General features: G+C 35.9%; 1 protein-coding gene across 6 annotated transcripts in view; it reads left to right on the top strand.

The window, feature by feature from the left end:
• The window catches only part of CCDC178 (coiled-coil domain containing 178), a 434,788-nt gene that overhangs the window by 150,552 nt on the left and 260,169 nt on the right, over positions 1-24,067 (top strand). For all 6 annotated transcript variants that reach the window (XM_060613562.3, XM_060613563.3, XM_060613559.3 and 3 more), the window contains one exon: positions 23,146-23,208. In XM_060613562.3, the coding sequence (XP_060469545.3) occupies positions 23,146-23,208 (63 nt within the window). The remainder of the gene's footprint in view (positions 1-23,145; positions 23,209-24,067) is intronic.

Genomic DNA, 24,067 nt, shown 5'->3' with positions numbered 1-24,067 from the left:
TAAAAACATTAAAAAAAAAAAAAAGAAAGAAATCCTGCCACTTGCAGCAACATGGATGGAACTGGAGGGTATTATGCTAAGTGAAATATGTTTGTTTTGTTTATTTTTATTAAGTTGTTTTATTTTTTATTTTTAAAATTTACATCCAAATTAGCATATAGAGCAACAGTGATTTCAGGAGTAGATACTTAGTGCCGCTTACCCGTTTAGTCCATCCCCCTCCTACACCCCTTCCCGTAACTCTCAGTTTGTTCTCCATATTTATGAGTCTCTTCTGTTTTGTCCCCCTCCCTGTTTTTATATTATTTTTGCTTCCCTTCCCTTGTGTTCACCTGTTTTGTCTATTAAACTCCTCATATGAGTAAGGTATATGATTTTTATCTTTCTCTGACTGACTAATTTCACTTAGCATAATACCCTCCAGTTCCATCCATGTAGTTGCAAATGGCAAGATTTCATTCTTTTTGATTGCCCAGTAATACTCCATTGTGTATATATATATACCACATCTTCTTTATCCATTCATCCATCGATGCACATTTGGGCTCTTTCCATACTTTGGCTATTGTTGATAGTGCTGCCATAAACATGGGGGCGCACGTGTCCCTTCGAAACAGCACACCTGTATCCCTTGGATAAATGCCTAGTAGTGCAATTGCTGGGTCACAGGGTAGTTCTGTTTTTTGAGGAACCTCCATACTGTTTTCCAGAGTAGCTGCACCAGCTTGCATTCCCACCAACAGCGCAAAAGAGATCCTTGTTCTCTGCATCCTCGCCAACATCTGTTGTTCCCTGAGTTGTTAATGTTAGCCATTCTGACAGGTGCAAGGTGGTATCTCATTGTGGTTTTGATTTGTATTTCCCTGATGATGAGTGATGTTGAGCATTTTTCATGTGTTGGTTGGCCATCTGGATGTCTTCTTTGGAGAAGTGTCTATTCATATCTTTTACCCATTTCTCCACTGGATTATTTGTTTTTGGGGTGTTGAGTTTGATAAGTTCTTTATAGACTTGGGATAATAACCCTTTATCTGATATGTCATTTGTAAATATCTTCTCCCATTCCATCGGTTGCCTTTTATTTCTTTGTGTTGTCTGATGGCTGAGGCTAAGACTTCCAATACTATGTTGAATAACAGTGGTGAGAGTGAACATCCCTGTCTTGTTCCAGACCTCAGGGGGAAAACTCTCAGTTTTGCCCCATTGAGGATGATATCAGCATGGGATCTTTGATATATGGCTTTTGTGATCTCCAGGTATGATCCTTCTATCCCAACTTTCTTGAGGGTTTTTATCAAGAAAGGATGCTGTATTTTGTCAAATGCTTTCTCTGCATCTATTGAGAGGATCTTATGGTTCTTGTCCTTTCTTTTACTGATGTGATGAATCACATTGATTGTTTTGCAGATATTGAACCAGCCCTGCATCCCAGGTATAAGTCCCACTTGGTCGTGGTGAATAATTTTTTTAATGTATTGTTGGATCCAGTTGGCTAATATCTTGTTGAGGATTTTTGCATCCACAGTCATCAGGGAAATTGGTCTATAGTTCTCATTTTCAGTGGGGTCTCTGGTATTGGAATGAAGGTAATACTGGTTTCACAGAAAGAGTTTGGAAGGTTTCCTTCCATTTCTATCTTTTGGAAGAGCTTCAAGAGAATAGGTGTTAACTCTTCCTTAAACGTTCGGTAGAATTTCCCTGGAAAGCCATCTGGCCATGGACTCTTGTTTTTTGGCAGATTTTTTTATTACAATTTCGGTTTCTTTACTGGTCATGGGTCTCTTCAAATTTTCTATTTCTTCCTGTTTCAGTTTTGGTAGTGTATTTGTTTCTAGGAATTTGTCTATTTCTTCCAGATTGCCCATTTCATTGGCGTATAATTTCTCATAGTATTCTCTTATTATTGCTTTTATCTCTGCTGTGTTGGTGGTGATCTCTCCTCTCTCATTCTTGATTTTATTTATTTGGGTCCCTTCCTTTTTCTTTTTGATCAAACTGGCCAGTGGCTTATCAATTTTGTAATTCTTTCAAAGAACCAGCTTCTGGTTTCACTGGTCTACTGTTTTTTTGGTTTCAATAGCACTAATTTCTCCTCTAATCTTCATTATTCCCTGTCTTTTGCTAGTTTTTGGTTTTTTTTTTTTTAATTTTTTAAATGTTTTTATTTATTTTTGAGACAGGGAGAAACAGAGCATGAACAGGGGAGGGTCAGAGAGAGGGAGACACAGAATCTGAAACAGGCTCCAGACTCTGAGCTGTCAGCACAGAGCCCGACGCGGGGCTTGAACTCACGGACCGTGAGATCATGACCTGAGCCGAAGTCGGCTGCTTAACAGACTGAGCCACCCAGGCGCCCCTGCTAGTTTTGGGTTTTATTTGCTGTTCTTTTTCCAGGTCTTTAAGGTGTAAGATTAGGTTGTGTATCTGAGATCTTTCTTCCTTCTTTAGGAAGGCCTGGATTGCTAAATACATTCCTCTTATGACTGCCTTTGCTGTGTCCCAGAGGTTTTGGGTTGTGGTGCTATCATTCTCATTGACTTCCATAAATTTGTTAATTTCCTCTTTAACTTCTTGATTAGCCCAGTAATTCTTTAGTAGGATGTTCTTTAGTCTGCAAGTATTTGTTACCTTTCCAAAATTTTTCTTGTGGTTGATTTTGAGTTTCATAGCTTTGTGGTCTGAAAATATGCACGGTTTGATCTCAGTCTTTTTGTACTTACTTAGGGCTGATTTGTGTCCCAGTATATGGTCTATTCTGGAGAATGTTCTATGTGCACTGGAGAAGAATGTATATTCTGCTGCTTTAGGATGAAATGTTCTGAATATATGTGTTAAGTCCATCTGGTCCAGTGTGTCATTCAAAGCCATTGTTTCCTTGTTGATTTTTTGATTAGATGATCTGTCCAGTGCTGTGAGTGTGGTGTTGAAGTCTCCTACTATTATGGTATTACTATCGATGAGTTTCTTTATGTTTGTGATTAATTGATTGATATATTTGGGTGCTCCCACCTTTGGCACATAAATGTTTACAATTAGGTCTTCTTGGTGGATAGACCCCTTCATTATGATATAATGCCCTTCTGCATCTCTTGATACAGTCTTTATTGTAAAGTCTACATTGTCTGATATGAGTGTGGCTACTCCAGCTTTCTTTTGTTGACCATTGGTATGATAGATGGTTCTCCATCCCCTTATTTTCAATCTGAAGGTGTCTTTAGGTCTAAAGTGGGTTTTTGTAGACAGCATATAGATGGATCTTGTTTTCTTATCCATTCTGCTACCCTATGTCTTTTGATTGGAGCATTGAGTCCATTGACATTTAGAGTGAGTACTGAAAGATATGAATTTATTGCCATTATCATGCTTGTAGAGTTGGAGTTTCTGGTGGTGTTCTCTGGTCCTTTCTAATCTTTGTTGCTTTTGGTATTTATTTATTTATTTATTTATTTATTTCTCTCTCTATATATATATATATTTATATATACATACACATACATACATATATACATATTCATCTTTTCTCCCCTCAGAGAGTCCCCCTTAAAATTTCTTGCAGGGCTGGTTTAGTGGTCACAAACTCCTTTAATATTTGTTTGGGAAACTTTTTATCTCTCCTTCTATTTTGAATGACAGTCTTGCTGGATAAAGAATCCTTGGCTGCTTATTTTTCTGATTTAGCACATTGAATATATCCTGCCACTCCTTTCTGGCCTGCCATATTTCTGTGGATAGGTCTGCTGCTACCCTGATCAGTCTTCCCTTGTAGGTTAGGGACTTTTTTTCCCTTGCTGCTTTCATGATTCTCTCCTTGACTGAGTATTTTGTGAATTTGACTATGATATGCCTTGTTGATGGTCGGTTTTTGTTGAATCTAATGGGGGTCCTCTGTGCTTCCTGGATTTTGATGTCTGTGTCTTTCCCCAGGTTAGGAAAGTTTTCCACTATGATTTACTCACATAAATCATATTTCTACCCCTATTTCTACCCCTATTTCTCTCTCTTCCTCTTCTGGGACCCCTGTGATTCTGATGTTGTTCCTTTTTAATGAGTCACTGATTTCTCTAATTCTTAAATTGTGCTCTTTTGTCTTAATCTCCCTCTTTTTTCTGCTTCATTATTCTCTATAAGTTTGTCCTCTATATTGCTGATTCTGTTCTGCCTCATCCATCCTTGCTGCTGCTCCATCCATCCATGATTGAAGCTCAGTTATAGCATTTTTAATTTCATTCTATTTTTTTCTGCTTTTATCTCTGCAGAAAGGGATTCTAATCTATTTTCAGCTCCAGCTAGTATTCTTATTATCGTGGTTCTAAATTCTGGTTCAGACATCTTGCTTGTATCTGTGTTGGTTAAATCTCTGGATGTTGTTTATTTGTGCTCTTTCTTTTGGGGTGAATTCCTTCATTCTGTCATTTTGAAGGGAGAAAAATTAATGAGGTAGAAAAGTTAAGATCAAAAATAATTAAAATTTAAAAAATATTAAAATTAAAAAATTACACACACACACACAAAATCTAATAAATGATGCTAGATCTTAGGTGTGTTTTGGTCTGGGTATTGAATGTGGTTTGAAAGATTATTCAAGAAAAAGAAACAAAAAGAGAAAAAAGAGAAATAAAAGAAATCATTTGAAAATTTGAAAAAGTGAATACACTGTAGTAGACTAAAATAAAATGATGGAAGTAAAATAGAATTTGAAAAAATTTACGTAAAAGCAAAAAGTATATTAAAAATTAAAGAAAAATATATTTAATAGAAAGTGAAGGGAAAAATGAAGTTTTTCACTTTCTGCATTCAAGTAAAGATAAGAAACAAAAAAGAAAAAAGAAAGAAAAAACAAGGAAATCATTTGAAAATGTGAAAAGGTGAGAATACACTGAAGTAGACTAAAATCGAATGATGGAAGTAAGATAGAATTTGAAAAAATTTACACAAAAGGAAAAAATATAGTAAAAAAATTAAAGAAAAATATTTTTAATAAAAATTGAAAATAAAAATGAATCTTTTCTCTTTCTGTATTCAAGAAAAAGAATAGTGTAAAGAGAGAAAAAAAGAAAAAAAAAGAAAATTGAATAGATAGACCTGCCAATAGATTGAAATTGGGGTGAAATTACTTCGTTTTCCCCTAGAAGTCAGATTATGTAGCACTTTATAGTCCATAAAGTAAACTAGGCGGTGAGCCTTGTGTTCTTGAAGAGTGAGGTTGGCCCAGTTGGGCAGGGCACAGTGTAACGGCTTCGTTCTTCACTAGATGGCATAGCTAGCCTACTGGGGTGGATTGTTGGGGCGCTCGTAGGTGCGTATGCGTGGGAGCAGTGAAAATGGCGTCACCCAGCTATCCAGTCTCTAGTATGGGAACTCTGTTCTCTCCTATCAGCAATCGTGCACCCGTCCTCTGTCTTCAGCTTTCGTCCACTCCCCGCTTCTTCACTGTTCGTGACCAAGCCCCAGGCAGTACCTCTCTCCCGAGTTTTGTCTCAGATGTGGCTGTTTTCCCCATCCCTTACTTCTGAAGGACTGCAGCTTTGACCTGTTCTGCCCCTCTGTGGGAGGGTCTCACTGAGCAGTGGCTGAATGCCAGCTGCACCCAGGAATGCCTGCTGGACCCTGCTGCTGCGAGTGCCCCGAGACTGGCCAAGTGCCAGCCCACCCCAGAAAAAGTTCATGAGATAGTGTAGCAGGAGCTTTTCAGGGATTATGGAAAATCACAACACACATCTGGCACCAGGCTTCACACTTAATGACCTTGTTCCAGCATGAGCGAATGTGGCCATTTTCTGGGGTCTGCTGGGACCAGGTGGCTTCAACAGTCTCCACCAAATGTCCTTCCAGCATTGGAACCACTTTTCCCCATGTGGGCTGAGAACCTCCCAGACCCTACTCTGTTCCTGGGGATTTGCCCTTCCACCAGAGCACCACCAGGTATGGAGCTGCGGAGTTGCAGCCTTTGTGATCCCCTTGTTTACAGTCTTAATGGAATTTAAACCTTGTCCTTTCTCCCTTTTTAGTTTAGTCCCTGCGGCTGTTTCCAATTTTCCACCTTCTCTCCAGCTGCTTTTGGGGAGGGGTACTTTTCCCGTATTCTCCCCTGCCCCAGTCTCCGTCCTCTCTCTGCCTGCAAACGTGGTTCTCTGCCTGCTGCCAGCTCCTCTCTCCCCAAGTTCACCTCCCCATGCTGCATACCTGCTGAATTCTGTGGTTCAGGTTGTGCAGATTGTTGTGCTAATCCTCCAATCAGTTTTCTAGGTGTGTAGGATGGTTTAGTGTTGGTCTGGCTGTATTTCATAGACGCAAGACACACAAAAAACTTCCATGCTGTTCCGCCATCGTGGCTCCTCCTCTATCTTTGAGAGTGAGAGGGAGAGACACATGCAGAGTGTGAGTGGGGGAGGGGTATAGAGAGAGGAAGACACAGAATCAGAAGTAGGCTCCAGGCTCTGAGCTGTCATCACAGAGCCTGATGTGGGGCTCAAACCCACGAACTGTGAGATTATCACCGCAGCTGAAGTCGGTCGCTTAACTGACTGAGCCACCCAGGTGCCCCTGTAAGGGACCACTTTAACAGGCTACTTTTGTCCATCACACCTCACACACACACTTCTCCCATCTTTGGCATTTACTTATCAAAGACTTATTATCATATAGTTATGTGTAAAATATAGAATCTGTATTCTGTGTTCAAGCCTTTCACTAGCACTTTATTCAGTGAAGACTTTCTCATGTGCTTTCTAAATTTAGGATACTTAGATTGTCTTCCAGTAAATGTTTCTTTACTGAGAAACTGAGATTTTGTTCCTGCATTGAATCCACCTGTTCAACAGAGTTGGTTTATTGTATGCATATCCCTTCTCATGGGTTGTTCAGTGGGTTTTTTCATACCATATATGTGCCAAAGTTAATATGATAGAAATCACGTATAGTAAAAATTAACCTCAAAGTTGTTTTAAAAATATATATCATGTTATTTTCCATATAGTTTAGCATATATAACACTGTGGATGTCGTTTATAATTTTAAAACATTTTTCATTAATATGCATTTGTCTATGGCCAATAATTAATTTTTTTTATTGAGGATATCAATGAATACATAAACCACTGATTTGGCTACTTAACAATGTGTTTTAATTTTTTCACTGGACAGGAAACCTTTGTTCACATATTTATCTCAGAGCTGTCACAACCTACCTTCAATAGTTCAGCTATATGGCTTCACTAGCCTGAGTCATTCAATTATTAAGAAGGATGTTACATTAAATTATTTTTTCTAAGTTTTCCTGATGCCATAAAATGCAATTTATAGGTTAAATGCAAATTTGAGGTAACTCTTCTGTACTTGCTTTGCCAACCTAAGGCAAAGTGTAAGTGTCCCCCTTGTTTGATGCAAGTGAAATTGAAAGCATTGAGGCATTGTTAATCAAGTCCTTTCCCTACCCTATAGTAGCTGAGACACAACCAGAAAGAAGCAACAGAAAGATATTACTCAGTTTAGGAAATAATTCCACATTGCTAGACACTTCTACTGATCTCTGAGCTGAATATATAGGGCACTAAATTTCTGTGATATACACATGTGTATCTGTGTCAGAATGGTAACGAATTAAAAATGAATTTCTAGATAGTCCTTAGATAAATCAGGTTGGGAATAATTTAAGTTTGTAGTTTCTGCCTTTGTAATGACCTCCACTGTCTTTCATTGACTAAGTAATAAATATCTATAAAGTTTTCTGAGTCTTGGCATCATGTTTTTCTTGCAGGTAACTTTATGTATTTGTTGATCTTGGCCTAACATTAGTCCTTAATTCAGGTCTTCTAGAAATTATAGCATTACCACCTCTGACCTAACTCTGAGAAATAACCTTTTGAAACCTTAGAGGTGGAATTTCTGAATTATGTTTCCTCAAATTGATGCACCTGTACAATTCCTAATAAGTTTTACACTAGAAACCACCCTGAACAATCAAGATATTTGTCAGGTTCTGAAGTTTTCCAGCTATTACAGATGACTTGTCCCAATTTTTTCATACCTTCAATCCCAGTGACTGACCTATTCAGAAAAGACGTGATTAGCCAAGTCGCAGGATAAAATTATCCACAGTGATGGGAGATAAATCAATAAAAGGGTAATATGTATTCAATTATGGTATTGATGGAATGAACAGAAAATCATTCAGTGTTGTCTGAAGAATGTAATATATTGTAACAAGGAAAATCTCGAAAGCTTTTATCAGATATTAAGTACTTCTCAACATTTAAATAGAAGGATTTTGTGCAAGCTGCAGGAATGTGGAGGGTTTTTGCTTGAACATACTGGAGTTTTGCTGGAAAAGTAGAATATCAGGATCCTCTGGTTCCAGGTAAAAATCCTAGTACTAGAACTAAGTGGAAACTTAGTAAGAAAAGAAAAAAAGGAAATAGAGTTTTCTGCAGATCTATTATAGGCTAGACTCTTTATACATGTTAATTAATTCGTGGTCACAATACTGTGAAGTTGTTACTAGGATGTACATCTTGGGGTGAAGTGGCTTGCCCAAAGTAACATTGCTTTTAGGTAGCTGTGTAGAATTTGTACACAAGGTTTTCTGATGCTGGGTTTGGTATAAACTAGTCAGACACTAGGTAGGCATATACTCCAACCAAAAAAAATTCATTCAGGCTCAAAATTTCACAATGACAATATTAGGGATCACCTTTTAGCCTTTATATTTTAGAGAACCATTAGGGTCACAGCAAAATTGGGAGAAAGTACAGAGATTTCCCGTATATCTCAAACCCTTTCGGTGCTGTCCCTATACAGCCTTTCTCCCACTGATGGCAACCATGGCAACCACTGATCTTTTATTCCATAGTTTTGCCTTTTCCAAAATACCATATAGTTGGAATCCTACCGTATATATAGCCTTTTCATATTGGATTCTTTCACTTATTCATATGCATTCAAGGTTCCTTCATGTCTTTTCTTGGCTTGATAGCTCATTTCTTTTTAACACTGAATAGTATTCTATATCTGGATATACCACAATTTATTTAAGCATTCACCTATTGAAGAGCATCTTGGTTGCTTCCAAGTCTGGGCAGTTATAAAGAAAGCTACTAGAAACATCCATGTGCAGGTTTTTATGTGGAAATAAGTTTTCAACTCCTTTGAGTATGAAATAAGGAACATAATTGCTGGATATTATAATTAGTATATATTTACTTTTTTGTGTGTTTTTAAAAAATGTTTATTTTGAGAGGGAGAGAGGGTGTGAGTGGGGGAGGGACAGAGAGAGAGAGAGAAAGAGAGGGAATCCAAGCAGGACCTGCACTGTCAGCACATAACCCAACAGAAGGCTCAGTCTCATGAACTGTGAGATCATAACCTGAGCCAAAGTCAAGAGTCAGATGCTTAACTGACTGAACCACCTAGGCACCCCAGTATATGTTTAGTTTTGTAAAAAACTGCCAAACTGTCTTACAAAGTGGCTGTACCATTTTTCATTCCTACCAGCAATGCATGGGAGTTCCTGTTATTCCAAAGCCTTGCCAATAGTTGATGTTGTCAGTAATCAGGATTTTGGCCATTGTAATAGGTGTGTAGTGATATTTCACTGTTGCTTTAATTTGCATTTCTGTGATGACATATGAAGTATATACTTACTTGCCATTGTACATCTTCTTTGGTGAGTTGCATGTTAAGGTCTTTGACCTCCTCTTTTAAGTAATCTCTACATCCAATATGGGGCTCGAACTAACAGTCCCAAGATCAAGTGTCCCATGTTCTACCAACAGAACCAGCCAGGCACCCCAACATCTTTGATGCTTATTTTATTGGGTTGTTTTCTTACTGTTGAGTTTCCAGAGTATTTTGTATATTTTGGATAACAGATCTCTATCAGATTTTTCTTCTGCAAATATTTGCTCCCAGTTTGTGACTTCTCATTCTTTTGACCTTGGCTTTCACAGAGCTAAAGGCTTTAGTTTTAATGAAACCCAACTTATCAATTATTTCTTTCATGGATCATGCTTTGGTGTTGTATCTAAAAAGTCATTGTCACACTGGACCAGATGGACTTAACATGTATATTCAGAACATTTCATCCTAAAGCAGCAGAATATGCATTCTTCTCCAGTGCACATGGAACGTTCTCCAGAATAGACCACATACTGGGACACAAATCACCCCTCAGCAAGTATAAAAAGATCGAGATCATACCATGCATATTTTCAGACCACAAAGCTATCAAACTCAAAATCAACCACAAGAAAAAAAAAAGTTGGAAAGGTAACAAATACTTGGAGACTGAAGAACATCCTACTAAAGAATGAATGGGCTAACCAACAAGTTAAAGAGGAAATTAAAAAGTACATGGAAGCCAACGAAAATGATAACACCACAGCCCAAAGCCTCAGATGCAGCAAAAGCAGTCATAAGAGGAATGTATTTAGCAATCCAGGCCTTCCTAAAGAAGGAAGAAAGATCTCAGATACACAACCTAATCTTACACCTTAAAGAGCTGGAAAAAGAACAGCAAATAAAACCCAAAACTAACAGAAGACAGGAAATAATGAAGATTAGAGCAGAAATTAATGCTATTGAAACGAAAAAAAACAGTAGACCAGTGAAACCAGAAGCTGATTCTTTGAAAGAATTACAAAATTGATAAGCCACTGGCCAGTTTGATCAAAAAGAAAAAGGAAGGGACCCAAATAAATAAAATCAAGAATGAGAGAGGAGAGATCACCACCAACACAGCAGAGATAAAAGCAATAATAAGAGAATACTATGAGAAATTATATGCCAATGAAATGGGCAATCTGGAAGAAATGGACAAATTCCTAGAAACAAATACACTACCAAAACTGAAACAGGAAGAAATAGAAAATTTGCAGAGACCCATGACCAGTAAAGAAACTGAAATTGTAATAAAAAAATCTGCCAAAAAACAAGAGTCCATGGCCAGATGGCTTTCCAGGGAAATTCTACCGAACGTTTAAGGAAGAGTTAACACCTATTCTCTTGAAGCTCTTCCAAAAGATAGAAATGGAAGGAAACCTTCCAAACTCTCTCTGTGAAGCCAGCATTACCTTCATTCCAATACCAGAGACCCCACTGAAAATGAGAACTATAGACCAATTTCCCTGATGACTGTGGATGCAAAAATCCTCAACAAGATATTAGCCAACTGGATCCAACAATACATTAAAAAAACTATTCACCACGACCAAGTGGGACTTATACCTGGGATGCAGGGCTGGTTCAATATCTGCAAAACAATCAATGTGATTCATCACATCAGTAAAAGAAAGGACAAGAACCATAAGATCCTCTCAATAGATGCAGAGAAAGCATTTGACAAAATACAGCATCCTTTCTTGATAAAAACCCTCAAGAAAGTTGGGATAGAAGGATCATACCTGGAGATCACAAAAGCCATATATCAAAGATCCCATGCTGATATCATCCTCAATGGGGCAAAACTGAGAGTTTTCCCCCTGAGGTCTGGAACAAGACAGGGATGTTCACTCTCACCACTGTTATTCAACATAGTATTGGAAGTCTTAGCCTCAGCCATCAGACAACACAAAGAAATAAAAGGCAACCGATGGAATGGGAGAAGATATTTACAAATGACATATCAGATAAAGGGTTATTATCCCAAGTCTATAAAGAACTTATCAAACTCAACACCCCAAAAACAAATAATCCAGTGGAGAAATGGGTAAAAGATATGAATAGACACTTCTCCAAAGAAGACATCCAGATGGCCAACCAACACATGAAAAATGCTCAACATCACTCATCATCAGGGAAATACAAATCAAAACCACAATGAGATACCACCTTGCACCTGTCAGAATGGCTAACATTAACAACTCAGGGAACAATAGATGTTGGCGAGGATGCAGAGAACAAGGATCTCTTTTGCGCTGTTGGTGGGAATGCAAGCTGGTGCAGCTACTCTGGAAAACAGTATGGAGGTTCCTCAAAAAACTAAAAACAGAACAACCTGTGACCCAGCAATTGCACTACTAGGCATTTATCCAAGGGATACAGGTGTGCTGTTTCGAAGGGACACATGCACCCCCATGTTTATGGCAGCACTATCAACAATAGCCAAAGTATGGAAAGAGCCCAAATGTGCATCGATGGATGAATGGATAAAGAAGATGTGGTATATATATACACAATGGAGTATTACTGGGCAATCAAAAAGAATGAAATCTTGCCATTTGCAACTATGTGGATGAAACTGAAGGGCATTACGCTAAGTGAAATTAGTCAGAGAAAGACAAAAATCATATGACTTCACTTATCTGAGGACTTTAATAGACAAAACAGGTGAACACAAGGGAAGGGAAGCAAAAATAATATAAAAACAGGGAGGGGGACAAAACCTAAGAGACTCTTAAATATGGAGAAGAAACAGGGTTACTGGAGGGGTTGTGGGAGGGGGGATGGGCTAAATGGGTAAAGAATCTACTCTTGAAATCACTGTTGCACTATATGCTAACTAACTTGGATATAAATTAAAAAAATAAAAATTAAAAAACAAATAAAAATAAGTCATTGTCATACCCAAGAACATCTAAGATTTTTTGTTATTTTCTAGTGTTTTTTTTTGTTATACCTTTAGGTTTATGATCCATTGTGAGTTAATTTTTATGAAAGGTGTAAAGTGTATCTAGCTTTGTTTCTTTTTGCATGTGGATGTCCACTTGTTCTAGCACCATTTATTGAAGAGATTGTCTTTGCTCCATTGTCTTTGCTTTTTTGTGGAAGAACAGCTGACTATTTGTGGACTCTTTTTTGTTCCAGTTTTCTATTTGTCTATTCTTTTCCCAGTGCTTTACTGTCTTGAATAATATAGCTTTCTAGTATATCTTGATGTTGAGTGTGTTCATGTCTGTTGCTTTTTTTTGATTTTCAATATTGTTTTGGCTCTGCTGGGTCTTTTTCTCCTTATAAACTGGCATATAGGAAAACAATTAAAGATTGGGGATTCACATTGTGTCTTGCAACTGTTCTATAATTGCTTATTATTTCTAGGAGTATTTTTGTTAATTCTTTTAGATTTTCACATGTACAATCATGTCATCTGAAAACAAGAGCAAATTTATTTATTCCTTCCAAATCTGTATGTTTTTTACTTATTATTATTATTATTATTATTATTATTATTATTATTATTTTGGTCAATGCATTTTCAAGAACTTCCAGTACAACATTGAAAAAGAATGTTGAGATAGATTATCCTTGCCTTGTACCTGATCCTAGTGGGAGAGCTTTCATTTCTCACCATAAACTTTTGTGTTAGCTGTAGGTTTTTGTAAACATTCTTTACCAAGTCAAGGAAGATCCCATCCCTTCCCCCCATTTTAACTTATTGAGGGTCTTACAGTAATGCTGTCTCATAGAATGAGTTAGGAGTATCCATCTGTTTCTATCCTCTGAAAGAGATTGTAGAAATTTAGTATAATTTCTTACTTAAATGTTTGTAGAATTATTCACTGGGGAACCCATGGGGGCCTTGTGCTTTCTGTTTTGGAAAGTAATTAATTATTAATTCCATTTCCTTTATAGATGTCAGCATATTTAGATGATATGTTTCTTCTTGTATGAGTTTTGGCAGATTATGTCTTTCAAGAAATTGTTCTATTTCACCTAGGTTACCTAATTCTTGAAAATAGAGTTTTTCATAGTATTCCTTTATTTTCTTTCAATATCCATGAGATCTAGTTACATCACTGCTTTCATTTCTGATATTAGTAATTTGTGTCCTCTATCTTTTTTTCTTAGTTTGCCTGGCTTCAGGCTTACCAAGTTTTATTGGTCTTTTGAAAGAACCAGATTTTAGTTTCATTGATTTTTTTTTCTATGATTTTCTGTTTTAAATTTCATTGATTTCTGCTCTAATTCTTATTATTTCTCTTCTTCTGCTTAGTTTTAATTTAATTTTCTCTCCTTCCAGTTTTCTAAGATTTAAACCTATATTATTGATGTTAGATCTTTCTTCTTTTCTAATATACACACTCAGTACTATAAATTTCCTTTTAAGCAATGCTTTTGCTGCATCACACAAATTTTGATAAATTGTGTTTTGTTTTTATTTAGTTCAAACTATTTCAAAATTTTTCTTCAGATTTATTCCTTGGCTATACATTTTTAAGAAATATGTTGTTTAGTGTGTACATATTTGGGTATTTTCCAATTAACTTTCTGTTACTGATTTCTAGTTTAATTCCATTGTGGTCTGACAGTAAACATTGTATGATTTCTAGTTTTTCTAGTTTTTTAAGTTTGTTTAGCAGTTCAGGGATCATTTTTAATCCTAGAAAAAGACACTCTGTTATGTCTTTATAATGTTCTAGGCCACAGTCATCTGGTCTATAACTTTATAGTTTAGAAGGTTATGTTACTGCTTGGATTCTTTTTCACATATTTATAACAACCCTTAACTCTTCTTTAGAGAAAAATCTTAGCCTTTCCTTCAAATACTATTTGTTAATATCTAAGACAAAGTTTATAAAGGACCTTCATCTGAATAAAGTAAAAATTAAAACCTTCTTGGGGTGCCTGGTGGCTCAGTCAGTTAAGCGTCCGACTTCGGCTCAGGTCATGATCTCACAGTTTGTGGGTTCAAGCCCCGCATCAGGCTCTGTGCTGGCTGCTTAGAGCCTGGAGCCTGCTTCAAATTCTGTGTCTCCCTCTCTCTCTGCTCCTCCCCCGCTCATGCTCTCTCTCTCTCCTTCAAAAATAAATAAAAACATTAAAAAAAAAATTAAAAAAAAAAAAACCTTCTAAAACACTTTCTTGGGGGTCATAACTTTTACCACTTCAGGCCTATTTAGATAATGTCCAGTTCAATTAACAGAATAAAATAGATTTAATAAGCCCAAATTTGGTTTGTACACTATACAGCTTCTATCACAATTTCAGGTGAGACTGGTGGTATTTTAAAATGGTTAGAAAATGGACATTCTGATTTATTTATTTTGATTCTTGAGGATTTATGCCTATCAGTCAAATCTAAAGTGTATTACTCTTGACTTATATACAATAATTTTTATTGAATTAGGAGTTGATACTACATCCTGGACTTTTAACAAATCTTGGTAAGGGGCACCTCTGTGGCTCAGTTAGTTAAGCATCCAATTTCAGCTCAGGTCATGATCTCACAATTCATGAGTTCAAGCTCCGTGTCAGGCTCTGTCCTGACAGCTTGCAGCCAGGAGTCTGCTTTGGATTCCATGTCTCCCTCTCTGTCTGCACCTTCCCCACTTGCTCTCTTTCTCTCTCTTTCAAAACTAAATAAACATTTACAAAAATTAAAAAAAAAGTTCCTAAAAGTAATGGCCAAAACTGACTACTGCTACTTGGTTTTTTAAATTAATGAAAGAGGTAGTCCTATTGTTCAAGATGGTTAAAAACCTATACACTTAAGTTATGTTAGAATTCAGAACTAGGATTAACTTTCTTGATAAAATTATATTCCTTTTCTTAATGATAATTGGGCAGTCTTCAATGTTTCGTGTTTCCTTCTGCTTTAAATGGTCCAGAAGCTCAGAATCATTTACACTATACCATTGCTAGCACCGTCACTCTTCGTTACTCCTTTCTGTGTTCCAGATTTACAACTTTGATCATGTACTCTTTTACTTTTGGTTCATTGTTTTTAAGTTACTAAGATTCTTCCCTACTCTATTCAGAGATAAAATACTTTGCCAATGTGAAGGTCAAGGAAGCCATTAACTGTAATATTGGGAGTGTCCACATTAATGATAAATGTTTGCTGGGGAAAAGAGGGAAGGAAGGTACAGACAAAACAGAAATCGTGTGAAGCTATAGTAGGATTTAAGTTCTTCAAATGTTGTGTCAAGCTTCAGAAGAGTTAATTTTTCTAACACATATTTGAGGGAGTAAATACACCTAAAAATGTGATAAAAACAAAGAATTAGACACTCAGTATTCTTGATGATGTAAAACAGTTGAGGACAAAATAAAACTTTTTTGCCTTGCTGGGAACATAACTTCCTTCCTCATTCTACTAGTTTAGAGCCTTGTCAGAAAAAAATGTAGTATATTGGCTCTTTAGAATTTTCATTTAAATCTATGAATTTTGGGGGCAACTGGATGGCTCAGTCGGTTGTGTCCGACTCTTGGTTTTGGCTCAGGTCATGATCTCACTGTTCACGAGGACAAGCCCTGGATCGGGCTCTGCGCCGACTGCACAGAGCCTGCTTGGGATTCTCTCTCTCCCTCTCTGGCTCGCTCTCTCTCTCTCTCTCTCTCAGAATAAATAAATAAACTAAGAAAAATAAATCTGTGATTTTTGTTTCTATTTTTTCCTCCTTTTTCTAAATGAAATGTGATTTTGTTGAAAGGGTGTGGATTTTGGAGTCACATGTTTCTTAATTTGAATTCTGGTTCTTTATTCTGAGAATATTGAGAATATTGTGATCCCGTAAATGAGTATAATAATACATGTATTATACCTGTGTGTGATAATATTGTATATAAAACATTTAACTTGGAGCCTGACAAATAATATACTCTCACAAGTATTAGGGATAAACAACATAAAGAGTATTCCATAAAATGGGGCTTCCTAAACCCTTTGATAACTGACTTACATTTAACTCTGGAGTCTATTTCCTAATAAATATATAGATTCTAAATAACACATTGAAAGTAGTAATAGCTATTTTTTGAATGCTTGATGCCAATGTTGCCTCAGGTAAACTATTATATATGTATAATAGTTTAATGTATATAATAGTTTATATATGCATATATAATTCTTCTTGTACTTCCACAATAATTTTGTGGAAAAGAAATGTTATCCCAGTTTTACTTATGTGAAAACTAATATTTGATAAGTGTTAAGACATATTGATATAGCAACTCTGATAACCTGTACTCTGTAAGTTGGTAGAACCTTTCTGGGAAGTAATTTATCAATATCTGTAAATAATGTTTCTTATCTATTTTAAAAAATGTTAGCGGCATCTGGGTGGCTCAGTCGGTTGAGCCTCCAGCTTCAGCTTAGGTTATGATCTCACAGTTTGTGGGTTCGAGCCCCATGTCGGGCTGTGTGCTGACAGGTCAGAGCTTGGAGCCTGCTTCGGATTCTGTGTCCCCCTCTCTCTCTGCCCCTCCCCTGCTCACACTCTGTCTCTCTCCCTAAAAAATAAACATTAAAAAAATTTAATAAAAAATGTTTATTATTGAAATATTAGTCATTATACAATATTATATTAGTCAACATACAATATTATGTGCATTATATTATATACACAACATAGTGATTCAACAGTTCTATACATTATGCAGTGCTGACCACAAGAAGTGTAGTTACCATCTGTCACCATACAACATTATTACAATATGATTAACTATATTCCCTATGCTGCACTTTTCATCTATGTGACTTATTTTACAACTGGAAGTTTGTACCTCTTAATCCCTTTCACCTGTTTCTCACATTCCCCCCCCCCCCCCCCCCCCCCCGCCGCTGGTCCACTTTGGAAGCCATCAATTTGTTCCCTATATTTATTCATCTGTTTCTTTTTGCCTGTTTGCTTGCTTGTTTTAAATTATACATGTAAGTAAAATCATATGGTATTTGTCCTTCTCTGACTTATTTCACTTAGCATAATGTTCTCTAGGTCCACGCATGTTGGTGCAAATGGCAAGATCTCATCATTTTTATGGCTGAGTAATATTCAGTTGTGTATATGTATACCACATCTTTATCCGTTTCATCTATTGAAGGACACTGAGGTTGCTTCCATTTATTGTCTATTGTAAATAATGCTTCAGAGAACATAGGGTCTTATATATCTCTTTGAATTAGTGTTTTTGTTTTATTTGGCTAGGGTTAGGGTTAGGGTAGAACTAATAAATCATATGATATTTCTATTTTTAATTTATCGAGGAACCTCCATACTGTTTTCCATAGTGGTTGCACCAATTCACATTCTAACTGACAGCATATGAGGTTTCCCTTTTCTCCATATCCTTGCCAACACTTGTTATTTCTTATCTTTTTAATAATAACCATTCTGACTGGTAGGGGGTCTCATCTCATGGTTTTGACTTGCATTTCACTGATGATTAGTGAGGGTGAGAATCTTGAGGAAACATGTCTGTAAAATATGTCGCTAAGACTGGTGTACAGAAGATCACTTCCTATGTTTTCTTTCAGAGTTTTATTGTTTTAGGTCTCACATTTAGGTCTTTAATCCATTTTGGTTTATTTTTTGTGTCTGATGTAAGATAGTGGTTCAGGCTCATTCTTTTGCATGTAGTTATACAGTTTTTCCCAACAACCGTTTATTGAGGAGACTGCCTTTTCCTCATTGTATATTCTTGCCTCCTTTGTCAGGTATTAATTGACCATATAGAAGTATAGGTTTATTTATGCACTGCACTCTGTATTCTGTTCTACGGATCTATGTGTCTGTTTTTGTGCCAGTACCAAACTGCTTTGATTGCTGTAGCATTGTGTTGTGTTTTGAAATCTGGGATTATGATACCTCCAGCTTTGTTCTTTGTCAAGATTGCTTTGGCTACTGAGTGCTTTTATGATTCCATACAAATTTAGGATTATTTGTTCTAGTTCTGTGAAAAACAGTGTTGATATTTTGATAAGGATTGTATTGAAACTGTAGATTAGTAACTTTGGGTAGCCTAAATATTTTAACAATATTAATTTTTCTGTGTCATGAGCATGGTATATGATTTCATTTGTTTGTGTTGTTTTCACTTTCTTTCATCAGTGTCATGCAGTTTTCAGGTTATAGATCTTTCACTTCCTTGGTTAAATTTATTCCTAGGTATTTTATTCTTTTTGCTTAATTTTAAATGGGATTATTTTCTTAATTTCTTCTTCTGCTACTTTATTATTAATGTATAAAAATACAACATATCTCTCTATTATTTTGTATCCTGCAACTTTAATGAATTCATTTATTCTAATAATTTTTTGGTAGAGTATTAGGGTTCTCTCTATATATTAATATGTCATCTGCAAATAGTGACAGTTTTACTTCTTTAAATTTGAATGCTTTTCATTAGTTTTTCTTGTCTCTTTGCTACAGCTAAGATTTATATTACTATTTTGAATAAAAGTGGTAAGAGTGGACATCCTTGTCTTGTTCCTGATATTAAAGGAAAAGCTTTCATTTGTTCACCATTGAGTAATATGTTAGCTATTGGTTTGTCATGTATGGCGTTTTTATGTTGAGTTATGTTCCTTCTAAACCGACTTTGTTGAGAGTTTTTAATCATGAACTGATTTGGGGTTTTTTTCTATTGTTTTTTTTTCTGCATCTGTTGAGATGATCATATGGTTTTTATCTTTCATTTTGTTAATGTCATGTGTCACATTGATTTGTAGATATTAAACCAATATATGTAAAAACTTTATTTTTATTATTTTTTAATGTTTATTTTTGAGAGACAGAGACAGAGCATGCATGGGGGAAGGGCAGAGAGAGAGGGAGACACAGAATCTGAAGTAGGCTCCAGGCTCTCACCTGTCAGCACAGAGCCTGATGTGGGGCTCGAACTCACAATCGGCAAGATTATGACTTGATCCGAAGTCGGAAGTTCAGCCAGCTGAGCCACCCAGGCGCCCCATGTAAAGAACTTTAAATACTAAATACATTTGCAATCTATAGTTAATTATTTCTAAAAATAAGACTTAAAGAAAATCACCAGATAATAAAGACGAACAAAGGCTACACAGATGGGTGTTAAGGATGTTTATGATTAGTTACATAATACCAACTAGAAAATATACTCCAGGAGGACAAGAATTGTTTGTTTTGTACAACTGCATCTCAGTGCCTAGACCAGTGCTGAGAACAAAGTAGGTACTCAATATGTGTTTATGGAAATCATAAATACATAGCTAACATATAGTGGGAAAATTTTAAAAACACAAATTTTTCAGTAATAGATTTGTTGTGTAATATGAGTACAAGGATAAATTGTAAATTCATTCAGTTCTAAATTTTTAAAAATGGGGCTTTTGCTTTTTTTAGTGGCTGAGAAAGATAGACTATCTATCTATCTAGGCTGACTCTACCAACGATAACAACTTGAATCCCTGGACCTAAAAAGCAATACACCAAAAAGTCACAATGCACATCCCTGGGTTTGGAGATTCAGGTTATTTTAATTTTACTTTTGTAATTTAAAAATGTTTCTCAAAAAAAACCCATTTATTTTCATGAAAGAAAGGTAAAAACACAAGCACCCTTGTGTTTATTTTTAGAAAGAATCCATTTGGGCTGCTACCTGTACTTTTTGTTAGGTTCCTGGCCACAAAAGAGTGCCCTAAGAATGCAAGTCAGAGCTGCTGTGCCCCACTGATTCAGTACAGCTCAGTTATTTGCAGAAATACTCAATTTTTCGTTATAACTCTTAATTTTTAGTTCTTGTTTTCTCTCTTCCTGGTCTAAAATCTTACATAATAATTTGAGTTCTCCAACTTTTGTCTTAACTCCCCTCCATCACTGGAAAGCAAACTGATGCTACTTCCTTGATTCTGAGCTTATATCTATTTATATTTGGTGTTTACTTCTCTTTTCTCTTTGAAAGTGGATTTCCGGACACATAGCATTAAGTGTTGCATTGCTCTTCAGTTCTTTGTCCTAGTATAAGTCTCTTCCAGTAGAATAGCTCTTTGCTGCCACCTTCTGGTTTTTGTCTGCTAAAGCCAGGCAGCAGGTCAAAGGTGACTGTTTCAATCTGGGCTCTTCTCAGCATCTGAGAATGCTCCGCCTTTTCTTTGACTTCTTTGAAGCTCTTCAAAGTGATCTTTTGATATATTTTATTCTCCAAAACCAGAATTGACTTATTTTTTATGGAGGCTTTATGTCCCCAAAGCCTATATTTTTTTTTTTTTTTACCATTTTCATTCTTTTTTTTTTTTTTTTTTTTTTTTTTTTACAGAGAAAGCTTGTTGACCTCTAAAGAATACAAGAATAGCAAATATAGGGAGCATCCACAGCCTTTAGGGATAAGTACCCAAAGAGCGTGAAAGAGGCTACCTTCCTCCAAAGCAGAGTAAGGTCTTACTGGAGAGAGCGTGGCTGTGTCTCAGTCGATGACCTTAAGCAGCTATCTGCCAGGTGCCAGAGAATTTGATGAAGGTTAAATGGAGTTTGAATGGAGTTTCTGGGTAGAGAACCTGGAGGGTAGGCACCATTGGTTTTCCACACACCAGCTGGCAGCAATTCTACAGGAAGAAGGAGGAAACCATTGGAAACAGAACAAGGTTGTCAAGGGCCTTGCTGCAGCCTCGTAAGCCCCACCATTGCCCTCTATTGATAAAGCCTCACTTGAAGCCAGCTGGCAGAAGAAAATAGTTTACATATCCAGCCCTAGTATCTCAAATTAGTTAAGAGAGTGGATTTAAAGCTAAAAGGCAATGATTAGATAAATGGCACAAATATACAGTCCACATGCAAACTTCTCTAATTCAGTTGGTTTCTATATGTAACTGAGCACCATGTCTTCCATTTATCTCATAACTCTAGAGTCTCTTTTAATCTTTAGAGTCTCCTACATTAAAAGAAAATTGCCTTTTATTGCATTAACATTTGTTGAAGAGTCTAAGCCATTTACTTTCCAGAACATCTCTCACAATGGGTTTATTTTTTTGTTCTCATTGTTAAATTCAGGTTAAACACTTTTGGCAGGACTATTACATAGTTATCATATTGTGTCAATGAAACATCACAAAGCACATGGTGCAAGTTTGTCTCATTATTAGTGATAGTAAGTTTGGTCATTTGGTTAAAGTTATGACTAATACATTTATTTATTCTCCTGTTGTAGTATTGACCCAATTGAGTGATATGTTAAGAACATGAAATTATCTTTGTTTCCAAAAAAATTTTTTTATCCAAATTTAGCATCCACTGGTAAGTCTTGGTTGAATCCATTTTTGTCAGAGGTGTGAAATGGTGAATTTTCTGGACTTCCATTCCTTTTACAATCCATCGACAATTAGAACTGAAAAGTTTGGCACAGGCTGGGTTGCAGGCCATCCTCCTGAAAATGGTTTCTTCTTTCAGTTCTTATTCAGGCACTTACCTCTGCATTTCCTACCACTGCCCCTATTTCCTTTAAGTCTCAGGGAAACACCTTGTCGGCCTGGTTTCACTCTCCATCCTTCACATGCTGTTCATGAGTAAGAATCTGTGTGATTATGATATTTTAATGGATCTGGAGTTTCTTATTATATGAAGAGATTTTTTTTAAAACCTATTTTTGAGTTTGAAAGAACCTAAAACTTTGATAGCTTGATTACCCAACCTAGGGACCAAAAGTACTTTGTTTGTTATTTGTTAATTCATTTGTTCAATAAGTTATTTAGATGTTTTTACAGCTACTATAACTCTTTGTCATTCTCCATCCTCTCTTCTTAAACATTTTCAATGATAGTTTAATAAGTACTTTACTAAGACCATAGTCTATCTCTTGTGTTAAATCTACAGTAATATGGATTCATTTTCCCAATACTGTTCTCAGTAGCTACGTAATCCATACTGCATAATTAAAAGGCAGCATCTCTGGTGTTGTGTGGTAATGTCAATTACAACTATGGAGAGTTTAAATCTATCCAAGTAACAGAAAAAAAAAATGTTTTTCTACACATTTTTTGCCTACTAAATTCCAAAGAATGATTTTTTTTTTTTTTAAGAAAAAAGAAAAAAAATATTCTGGCCAAATGGAGAATCTGATTACATTTTACAAACTTCAGACTATCAATTTTCAAAATTGAATGTGTTCCTTCTGGAAGATGTTATTAAAAGCAAACTGATAGTTTTTAAAAAGAGGAATTGAAGACTGTTTAGTCTCTCCTTTTTGATTACTTTGATCTTTTAGTTCAGGATTATAAAGTAACCTGAACTGAACTGAAATTCTTTTTCTTGGTCTTGTATCACTTATTTTGTTTCAAATAACATCGGATTTTTTGGTTGTATGTTTGGTTGGTTGGCTGTTGTTTTTTTATAATACTCAATTTTTAATAAATATCTTATTCTTTATTATAATGTAAGTAAAATGTTGCTTGTGTTCTCAGTTGTCTTCAATAATATTTTCTGATATTCTATAAATAAAACCTTTTTTAAATTTGATAATATATAGGGTAGAGAAGAATTCTTGAAAAGACTTATTCGAAGTGAAGTGACTAATGGAATGATGATTCAGGTAATCCTAATTCGGTTTCAATATTTTATTATTCCTTTAATTTGCATTGTACTTAGCATTTTAAATTTGCCTGTAATGAGGCATCTTTTCCCTACTTGGTTTGCAAGCCAGCAGTTTTCTCTCCTTAGCTGATGACAGTTGCCCTCTGTGTACGACTAGCAGAGCCTGATCATGCATAAAGAAACTGACCTCCCATACACATATCTCATTTTGTGGCTTAATGGGAATTTCTGCCAGTCTAGTAAAAGACTGGCAGTGAGATCTTATTCCTAAGTGTTTCCTTAGTTTGCTTTGTGATGATGTTATGTTTTCCTTACTTTTAGTGTCTTTCAATTGAATTTCTGTATTTAACACTGAAAAAACATGTTATTTCTATATAAAGATTTTGAAATCAAATTAATATAGCTAGCAAAGTCAATTTAAAATGTCTTTATCTTCGTCTACCACCTGCATATCCTTTGGAACCCAGGTTGTCTGTTTTGATCTTTGACATGTTTCTAGAATGGCTCCTCTTCAGAAATGCATGAATACTTGAAGTTCTAAAAATAAAATCAAGAGGCAAAACAGTCCAAAACAGTGTTATTGTATACACTTATTTGAGATTATCTGCACCTCTGGTCTTCTTTGAAATGAACACAAATTTTGTGATTTCTTCTGTTAGGAAATTTGGCATTTTCAAACATATAAAAGCAGTGTTTCTCCGCTTCTCTATGCTGAAAATGCCAAATTTCCTGATTTATTTTTCTTTCTATGTATATGTATGTTCAATAATGCCATAATTTTCTAGCCCTTTGAGCTTAGTATTTTGTCATTAACTTCTTGTCCATTGGTTTTACTGGGTTTTAGTTTGCCAGAATTA

Source organism: Panthera onca, chromosome D3, assembly GCF_046562875.1.
Source record: "Panthera onca isolate mPanOnc1 chromosome D3, mPanOnc1 haplotype 2, whole genome shotgun sequence".
Lineage (NCBI taxonomy): Eukaryota > Metazoa > Chordata > Mammalia > Carnivora > Felidae > Panthera > Panthera onca.
This window is presented reverse-complemented; position numbering and strand designations above follow the sequence as displayed.